The sequence below is a fragment of the Mesoplodon mirus genome (assembly GCF_964341445.2).
Source record: "Mesoplodon mirus genome assembly, chromosome: 6".
Classification (NCBI taxonomy): Eukaryota; Metazoa; Chordata; class Mammalia; order Artiodactyla; family Ziphiidae; genus Mesoplodon; species Mesoplodon mirus.
In genome coordinates, this window is record NC_138982.1 from 67,970,569 (window position 1) to 67,980,941 (window position 10,373).

General features: G+C 37.7%; 1 protein-coding gene across 2 annotated transcripts in view; it reads left to right on the plus strand.

Annotated features, from left to right (window-relative positions):
* IFT80 (intraflagellar transport 80) overlaps positions 1 to 8,248 on the plus strand; it is a 109,500-nt gene extending 101,252 nt beyond the window's left edge. For both annotated transcript variants that reach the window (XM_082625351.1, XM_082625352.1), the window contains 2 exons: positions 747 to 870; positions 7,800 to 8,248. In XM_082625351.1, the coding sequence (XP_082481477.1) occupies positions 747 to 870; positions 7,800 to 7,910 (235 nt within the window). In that variant the 3' untranslated portion in view covers positions 7,911 to 8,248. The remainder of the gene's footprint in view (positions 1 to 746; positions 871 to 7,799) is intronic.
* Positions 8,249 to 10,373: the final 2,125 nt, after the last annotated feature.

Below are 10,373 nucleotides of genomic sequence, written 5' to 3' on the forward strand. Positions count from 1 at the left end.
TTGTCTGCTATTTAAATAAAATATTACCTTAAAATAACTTGGTTACATAGATAGATATTAATTAACTTATAAAATTTAAATGGCTATTAACTTTTTCTAAGAATCAAATGGCAAAAGGCATTTTATCAGACTTTTGTTATCCTCAAATTTTATTTTCATAATATTTTTAATTTACTGTACTAATAATAAGGATAAGTAAGGATATCAGTACTTAGTTTAATATTGAACAGAATAATTCATTACTGACTTAAAAAATGGTCAAGATAGTCGAACCACTTACATTAGGGGAGTTCATTCACTTGAATTTTATTATGATTTCAATGAATTTTTCAATGAACATTTATGATACATACACTCTGTAGTACTCACCAAAGAGAAATGAAACCCAGATCTCCCTTCAATAAATGTATAGGGTAGTGGAAGGAACAGATTCATAATAGTTACAATACACTGTAAGCAGAGCTGAAATAATAGTATGTATAAAATGTTCTGTAGCACAGATAAGATATAATGGTCATTTATTTCTACAAGGAGAGCTGGCCAGGGAGAAGAGATCATGTTTGGTCTGGACCCTGAAGTATAAATAGTAATTTGCAAGATGGATAAGGTAGGGAATGACATACCTTTCACATTGAGGGATGAGTGGAGGGATCAACATAGACTCTCCCACCCTTTCATCCCGAAACTCCACTGCCCATAGAGGCTAACACAGCAATGCGGATAATCTGATTTCTTTCTCATTGTAGGGCACTTGAATTAGCTGTTAAATACAAAACACATGTTGATACAGTACTGGCCTACCGACAAAAGTTTTTGGAGACATTTGGTAAACAGGAAACTAATAAACGATACCTGCAGTATGCAGAAGGTGTAAGTATTATGCAGTATTTGATAATAATGTATATGCTTTATAAGTATGTATTATTCATCCTAATGCGACAAAATTTGAATAATTCTTACCATAATCTCTAAAAAAAACTACTTTTTGCCTTTCGATGTTAGTCTTATTTTGACTATAATTATATTACTAAATATTTTTCTGGAATCTTATAGCCATGTTTTGATTAACTCAAGTCTGGTTTTATAATATTTGATTTGTGTTAAGGTTTTGTGCTAACTGATATTTTTAGATAAACAGTATAAATGGCAAGGATAAAAGCTTCTAGCTCCTGAATTTTGTCTTCTACCAGCTGCCCTTTCTGCTCCAGGGGAAATACATAAGCACAGAGGGCCCTGGCCAGAAAATGGATACTTTGCCACTTTGCAGATTCTAGGGAGCTCAGTTGCACTTCAAAAGGTGCCTGGCCTGGGTAGAGTTCGCCGCCTAGAACAAAAGAATGCTAACTCTTTGCCTCTCAAGTTCCTACCAGAATATAAGGTTTTATAAATCCAATTAGAAAAAAGCCATTCCAGTACATATCAGCACACAGGAGAGCCAGAACAAGGGCGTTTGTCCCAGCGCCTAGAGCAGAAAAGATTGTGGCCACCTGCCCAGATCCTTCTATACTCAAATCGCAGAAATAGAGCTCACCTGTAGCCATGCAGATCCAAGAGACTTGTAATCCCAAAACAGGGCCAACCTTGCTCCCAGCTCTGTGAACTAGTTGATTCCTTTCGCCTTTTAGTCATTCATTTATTCAAAAAATGTTTATGAGTACCAACTCCAGGCCAGGCACTATGCTATGTGTTGAAACAGATATGGCTTCTGTCTTCATGGAGCTTATAGACTGTGGGAGTGCTCCTCCTTGGGGATAGAATAAAATGGAATGTTCTGATTTATCATAGGGGGCAGAATATATAAGAGGAAGCTTGGGAAGAGGAAAGAAGTTGTAGAGAGAAGGCACCTACTAAAGGCAACATTATCCGTTTGCCGTATTTAGAATATTGAGTGTCATGAACCACATTTTTGGACTTCAGACCAGTTTTCAGGGTAATGAAACCTTTGAGGCCATTCTTAGTTCTGCAGTGCAACTTTATCATCTGGATCCAGGATAGACACAAGTTGTGGGTTTCTTGGTGGAAAGGGATGTATTTTATAGAAGCTCCACAAAATTTTTTTTGTTTGATTCAGAACTGTTTACTACTGAAATGGATCCTTTGGGAGTTTGGGCTATGAGGGCTTCCCTGGGAGCTCTGAGGGCTATACTCTCAATTCACAGTATATGACAGCAGCCACCAGCACTGAGTGCTAAGCAGCCCAGAGATTCAGTAGTCACCTCATCTTTTTTGTCTCAGTTTTGAAAATACGACAGTATGTTAAAAATGAGCACCCACCTTAAATTTACTTTATTGTATAATTTTTAAGCAGATTAATACTACTCTGCTTCCTCTTCATCATCATTACTAACAATATTGTTTTCAGTGTGTTCACATTAGGTACTTTCGAGGACATAAAAAATATAGTTTTTACCCTCAAGGAAATTATATTTCAGATATTAAAAACTTAACATTCATATCTTCTTTTTCATATACATATTCACCTATAACTAACATATGATACTTCAGTCACAAGAGTAGTAGAAATGTTCAAAGTGGGAGAATCAGAACAACACGGCTTTTTTTGGTATTTTGTTTTCTTTTCATCCTGAAACTATATAGGTTACTTTGAGTCTCTATGGCACTATGTTCTAGTTTCCTACTTTTCTTCTTCACAAATGTAATTTGGAAGTTAACTAGAAATCATAAAGCAGTATTTTAAGATGAAAATTATCTTTGACTTAAAAATTATCTTAACCAAAATTGTGATTATATAAACTCTTTATTTCAGAACTAAGAATTGAATAGAAAAAGATCATTCTTAAAAAGAAATTTATTCTACCTACTGGTGAACTCAAATGGGCTCACAACGCATAATGTAAAAGTTTATAAGAGTGAAGTTTGACATGCATTCATATTTATGAGCCCTGAAATGTTATTTGGGCCTTTCTAGTTTAAAATATGGAAATCTGAGATCCATACACGGTGTACTATCTTCTAAGAACCCCATTAGAGTCATTATACCTGCTCTACAAGGGTGTTCAATAAATATTTGTAAAATAATTTATGAGTCTGGCAAATAAAGTCCACTTGAGGAATACATTCAGTCTACTGAATACATACTCTGTGCAGGAAGAGAAGTAGAAGAGACAGGAAATGTTTAAAGCATTATGCTAGGAGAAAGAAAAATAGAGGGAAAAACAGGAGAGAAAATAACGAGAGATTGTTAAGTGATAGCTCATTTGCTGGGTAATTAGTTACCTTTTATTCATTCAATATTTACTGAGCACCTCCTGCAGACAATGTACTCTCCTTGGTGGTTGGGATATAACAGTAAACCTGGCAAACACTGACCCTCGTGAAACATATTCAAATGGAGGTGATAGTTAATTATACAGTTAATTGTTCATTTCAGTTGTGATAATTGCCTCGAAGGTAGTGTACATAGTGCTGTAAGATTTTATGAATGACAGGCCCGACCTGGGTGGGGGGGGATCAGCAGATTTTTCTAAGCAAAGCAATTGCTATTTGAGTTGAGCTGTAAAGAATGGATAGTAGAAGCTGACTGAGGGAGTGGGGGGAGGGGGTGGCGATGGCCGTGTTCTAGGCAGCGGGAAGGCTCTGAAGTGGGAAAGAGTGATGAGCAAAAGGGAGATTGACCTGAGGGTTTCATAGGACAAATTCGGTATATTGGCTTTACCCTAAGATTAATGTAAAGATACTGATTGGAAGTGACGTGATCACTTTTCCCTTTTAAAATCCCAGTTCCTAAGTGGAAAGGGAAACTTGGAATTTTCCACCAAAGTATCCTTTTTTTCCCCTTTGGAAATTGTATACTTTGTATTTGCTAGTTTTCATTTTTAAAATTTATTTATTTATTCCACAGAATTATCTTGAGTAGGATTTTGTCAGTCAGTTAAAGGATATGATAATAAGAGCAAATGCATGGGATCTTGAAAGAATGGTGAAGGAGTACAGAGTGACTGCCCTGCATCCTGGGTGCTGGGTCCTGGGTGGCTGGAATATTGATGGGACCAGACATTAAAGAGTCTTAACACTGTGATAATAGACCTTATAATGGAGGCAGTGCAAAGACTTGGAGGTTTATAATCAAGAAAATGACCTGAAAGATAACTTCTGATGTGGAAGACGGATTGGAGGTAAAGATGGTGACTAGGAGACCAGTTAGGAGGTTACTGTAATAATCTCAGCAGGAGATGGAGACTGTAGGATTAATGTAAGAAAAAGTAGCAGTAAAATTAATAGAACATTGTGGTTGGGGGTGGGAAGAGAGGTGGTGAGGTAAGGCAAGACATTTGAGAACAACTTCAACATTCCTAGTGTTGGTGACTGGTAGAGGAACATGAGCATATACGAGTTTTGAACCTTTTGAGTTTGAATACATGAAAATTGGCCATTTTTTTTTGACTTTGAAGTCCCTGTGGGGTGGCCCCTATCTAGGCAGAGATGTCTAGTGGGCAGTTGGAAATACCAGTGTGAACATCAAAGGGTGTTGATAAAGGAAGAATCAGGGCTAGATAGATAAATTTATCATCATGACCATTTAGGAATATTGAAGCTATGAGAGTTGAGGAGATCTCCTAGGGAAAGTATGAAAAAGCTGTGGTTGGAACCGCAGTGAATACTAACAGTGAAGAGGTTACTGAGGGGAAGGATATAGGAGAAAAAGAAAAAGAAAAAAAAAAGACTGAGGACATTTAGAAAGGAGAGCAGAAACCAGAAGAGAACGATATTGTACTGAGAGAGATATTTCAAAGAGCGGTGGTCAGCAAGGTCCAGGGGATGCTCCTACATCAGGACCTTTTTCTTCCCTCTGTCTGTTAGTATGCTGTTCCCCAGATACACCCAGAGAGTCACTCACTCATCATCAGGTCTTCACGTCAGCTTCTCAGGGAGGCCTTCTCTGATCACTCTGTTTGAAAGACAACACCCATCCCCCCAACTCCACCCCGGCGCTATCTCCTTCCCCGTGTCCAAAACTTTTACCACTATTACTTGTCTTTGTTTATCTTTCTATGAAGACAGTGATTTTTATCTTCTTGTTCACTGCTAAATCCTTGCTCCTAGAGCAATCCTGGGCATAGAGTGAGCATTAAATATTTGTTGAATGAGCAATTGAGTCGTATAGAGAAGGTGTAGGATGAGGGATTAAAACACTTAATGGTGGCATTAGTGAAAAGCTTCTGAGGTGTAGTGGGAACACAGTCATATTACAGTGGTCTGGGGAGAGGATGAGAGTCAGGAATGAAAAGAAGAATGAAGGTGGTAGCTTGTAGGGAGACAGACTAGAGAGGGAAGGATGATGAGGGGCAGCCAGTGAAGAGAAGGAAATTGAAATATGTAGGTAATAATTGAAGGCCGATGTCCTAGAGGAGTCAAAGAAGACGAGATCAGGGACTTATGTGAAGAGGTTGCCCTGAGACAGAAGGGAACGAGATATGGATGGATACCCTACTTTTATGAAAGGAAGGAAATTAAGTGAATTCATGCCTGATGGCCACTATATTCTCTGTAAAGTAGGAAGCTGATTTTCGGCTGAGAGTAAGAGAGATGGGGTAGAGGATGGAGAGCCATTTGCTATGATTTTAAAATTATTATTATGTGAATAAGAAGAATTGACCAACTAGGGACTAGAATAAGAAGTGCCAAATAGTATTAACACTCCCTAGACTAGAAAAGGATGTGTTTTAGTGTAGAAGTCACTTGACAGCTGTCATGAGTACCTCCTTATCTAAAACTCACTATTAAAAATACTCTATTCCAGAGACTAAATTATCAGGAGAACATTGTTCTAAAACTGGACAAATGCCAGAGTGAAAGTGAAACATTTATTTTCAGTAGGATAGCTGTCAACTGACACCCTCATTTGTACTATAACAAGTAACTAATATAGATGTCATCAATCTGCTTGATGCACTTCTCGTGCAGCTGAGCAACAGTTGTTTAGTGTATCATCAATATATGGTTTTATTGTGATTGATTTGAAAAACATATGTAAGTCAATTTAAGCCTGGAAGAAGGCCAAGGCATTCATCAAGTTTTGTCTTTCTCTTTGCAAATGTTTTCTTAGATGAGTTGTTTTGCCATTTAAAAAACATCAAGTTCTGACCTGATTGAAAAATGAGTCTTTCAAATAACCTAACATTTGCTCTGCCTTTCGATAAGCTGTCACTTGCATCTGAGCACAGACTTTCGTCTTCTATGAGTAAGAGGGATTCTTTTAATTCATCAATTTTATGTATTATAAACAAGTATATGGAATGATTATCTAAAATATATCCACAAATTACTTCACAGAAATTTAGAGAAAGGATATTGGAATAAAAAAGAACCAAATACTTAATTCTACCTACTTCCAACACAAAATAAAAGAGGTGTGAAGTCCTGTTAAGGTTAAATTAGTCTCAGTTACTTAAGGTAAATCTGTTCAGGCAGCAAGTAGTAACGCAGTCTGCTTTAATACTGCTTATTCTACTCAGCTCCCCTGCATGGAGGTGAAAACCTATTCACTTTTGGCTCAGTCTCAGGAGTTTGGGTTTATTTCAAAGTAAATCAGAGTTAGTTTTAGGTAGGACCCAGTTTTTCCCATGTCTTGCCTGAGAGGACACACATTCCTTAATTATTGAACTCCAAACTTTTAAAAATAGTAGAAGGCTTTTTCCTAAAGAAATTGTTTATTGAATTCAGAGCAGAGTCCATTCCTAACACTATGTCTGTTGATTTAGTGGAGGGGCAGGGCTGGATTTTGGGGTGTCTGCTGGTTGGCTGAAAACAGATAAAAATATTATCACTTTTCAGTTATTCTTTTTACGTGTCTTTCAGCCTTGCTTTCCCACTACTTCCTCTAATATCTTTTCATCATTTTCTTTTTTTCCATAAATTTATTTATTTTATTTATTTATTTTTGGCTGTGTTGGGTCTTCGTTGCTGTGCGCGGGCTTTCTCTAGTTGCGGCAAGCGGGAGCTACTCTTTGTTGCAGTGTGCGGGCTTCTCACTGCGGTGGCTTCTCTTGTTGCGGAGCACGGGCTCTAGGCGCATGGGCTTCAGTAGTTGTGGCATGCAAGCTCAGTAGTTGTGGCTCGCAGGCTCTAGAGCCCAGGCTTGGTAGTTGTGGCGCACGGGCTTAGTTGCTCTACCGTATGTGGGATCTTCCTGGACCAGGGTTTGAACCCGTGTCCCCTGCATTGGCAGGCGGATTCTTAACCACTGCGCCACCAGGGAAGCCCTCGTCATTTTCTTACCACCAAGTCTTCATATTATTTTAAGAGTTGTGAAGGAGCCCCTTTTGCAGAGTATGCTCTGGGAAAGCAGATGCTCCCCTATCTTTCTCCATAGGTAGGCTCCTAATGGAAACGTCAGTATAAAAACGGTGAAGAGTTGACGCATTTGAAACATGGCCTACTGTTTCAAAAATGAAGCCCTGTCCATTCTCCCCCTTGTTTGGAGGAGAGCAGTCCATCTTCACTCGCTCCTACCCCCTCGAACCTGAGGCACCGGAGCAGAATCCTAAGGCTCCATGGGACAGTTTAGATGTGCCTTTTATAAATAGCTACAACCAGATTTTGGTCTCACAATGAGAGTCTTTGCTTTTTATTGTGATAATTGTTCTATTAGGTCTTATTCTTAACGCTATTTCATTTTTGGGGGAGCATTATCTCTTCTTAACTTTTCTTTCCTGCCCTCTTTTTTCTCTAATGTTTTGGAAGTCATGCGTTCTGTTTTTATTTACTCTTAGTTACTTTGCATTAAACAAAAATGTCTTATACTATATATGCATGTTTCTTCTTTTCTTCTACTGCAGCTTGAAATAGATTGGGAGAAAATCAAAGCCAAAATTGAGATGGAAATTACCAAAGAACGAGAGCGATCCTCAAGCAGCCAGCCCAGCAAGAATATTGGTCTTAAGCAGTAAATGCCATGCTTACCTTTAAGAAGTTTTACCTTTTGAAACTGATTCTGATTAACCAAGGATAAGCTTGTTTTCCTTGCTTAAAAAAAGGCAGAATCTCTAAGTATAAGCACTTGCTGTGTATTTAATACCAAAAGGATATTCAGAAAGACTAAGCACAAAATAATTGATGTAATTTCATCTTTTATATTTTTAGTCCAATAATTAGCAAAACATCCTATATATTTATGATGCATCTATGTAGTATTGCTTACATTCCAGTTTTCTGTCCATTATTTTATCCCTGAATCTTCAGTATGAACAATATTAATGCTGATAATAAAACATTGGACTCTTTAAAATGTATGTCATCATTAATTTCTATTTGATCTCAATTGTAAAGTGCTCCAAAAGTTTATTTATACAACAAAAAATGAAGCTTGACCTATGAAAGTATAAAATAATACATATACTTGTATACCAATGTTCATAGCAGCATTATTCACAATAGCAAAATGGTGGGCAAAAAAAGATGGCCATCAACAGATGAATGTATAAACAATATGTGGTATTTACACACAGTGGAATATTATCCAGCCTTTAAAGAGAATGAAATTCTGATACGTGCTACAACATGGATGAACCTTGAAAATACTATGCTAAGTGAAATAAGCCAGACACAAAGGTCACACATTGTATGATCCCACTAACATGAGATACCAAAAATAGGCGAGTTCACTGAGTCAGAAAGGTGAATGAATAGTAGTTGCCAGGGACTGTGGGAGGGAAAATTGGGGAGCTATTGTTTAATAAGTTCAGAATTCCTGTCTGGCATGAATGAGTTGTGGAAATGGATAGTGGTGACGGTTGCCCAACATTGGAAATGTACTTAATGCCACTGAATTGTACACTTGAAAATGGTTAAAATGGTAAATTTTGTTATATATATTTACCATAATTTTAGAAATATATCTAGAATGGGCAAGAAATATTTTCCTCATTCCTTTTCTGACTTGAGAATGTTTAGGCACTAGGCCCTAGAGTCTGAATTTGTGAAAATCTCCTTAAATGATCAATCTGTTTGACTAGCCTTAATTCAGTATGTCCCAAAACTATTATTACCACAAAGCTTTTTAACATTGATACAAATAATCCTTAGAAATTCTTCCATGAAACCATTTTTGGAAATGGTATATTATAGAGTGGGCATAGGCATATGCATGGGAAAGTGATTACCTCTCTCACCCCCATTTTAATTAATATATCTTTTTTTTTAATGAAAATGTTCCTATCTTTTCAACATATTCCTTTTTCTTTCTGGAATGTTGGAATGTTCTGTTCTTCATCCAGATGCCAGGTACAAAGGTGTGTCAGTTTGTGAAATATGATTGAGCGGTTTACTTATAAGTTGTACTTATACATTTATATATGTTTTCTATATTATGTTATATGACAATAGAAAGTTTAAAAACAGATGGTCAAAAGAGTAAACTTTATATTATGTTTATTTTACTACAATTTAAAAACTCAAAAAATATAATGAAATGTGTCTGCATTCTACCAATTCTCTCATAATCAGCTAGGTGCTCTACCATTCAATTCAATTCTGACACTACTCAAAGTTAGTATAGGTCGCACAAGTTAAAGGGCAAAATTCTCAGCTAGACTGCCCTTATTTCAGTTTCCAGTCGCTAGTGGGGACCCCAGGATACCCACATCTCTCCAACTTGGCTCCAAGTTTGTGGGTTCTTACCACCCCCCTTTAGGTTTGATAATTCACTAGAATGACTCACCAAACTCACTGAAACATTTTCTATTACAATTTTATTGTAAAAGATACAACTTAGGAACAGCCAAATGGAAGAGATGCATAGAGCAAGGTCTAGGAGGAAGGAGAGATCTGGGGGGAAGTGGGAGACACAGAGCTTCCATGCCGTCTCCTCCTCGTGGAACCCCAGCACGTCATCCTCCCAGCACGTCAATATGTTCACCAGCTAGGAGGTGTCCCCAGGACTTGCTGTCCTGAATTTTGTATCAAGAGTTTTATTGTGTAGGCACAGTTGATTAAATCACTGGCTATGCGATTGAACTCAATGGCCAGCTCCCTTCCTCTCCCTGGAGGTCAGGTGGCTAAAAGTTTTAGCCCTCTCATCATGTGGTGACCAGCCCTCACCCTGAAGTTCTGTAGCCACCCCCACTCATTAGCATAACAAAGATACTCCTCTCACTCTGGAAATTCCAAGGGTTTAGGAAGCTCTTTACCAGCCCCCCTCCCCAAGACCAGATACATCCTTTATATATCATAGGCTACTCCCTGGTCTTTGATCATGGGATCTTTTATAGCAAAAGGAATATACCTGACTGAGCATAACAAATACAGCAACACTTGGAGGAATCAATGTGGAGTAAGGATAGGAAGCCATTAAACTCAATTTCCCAATACATTTTTTTTTTTTTTTTTTGCGGTACGTGGACCTCTCACTGTTG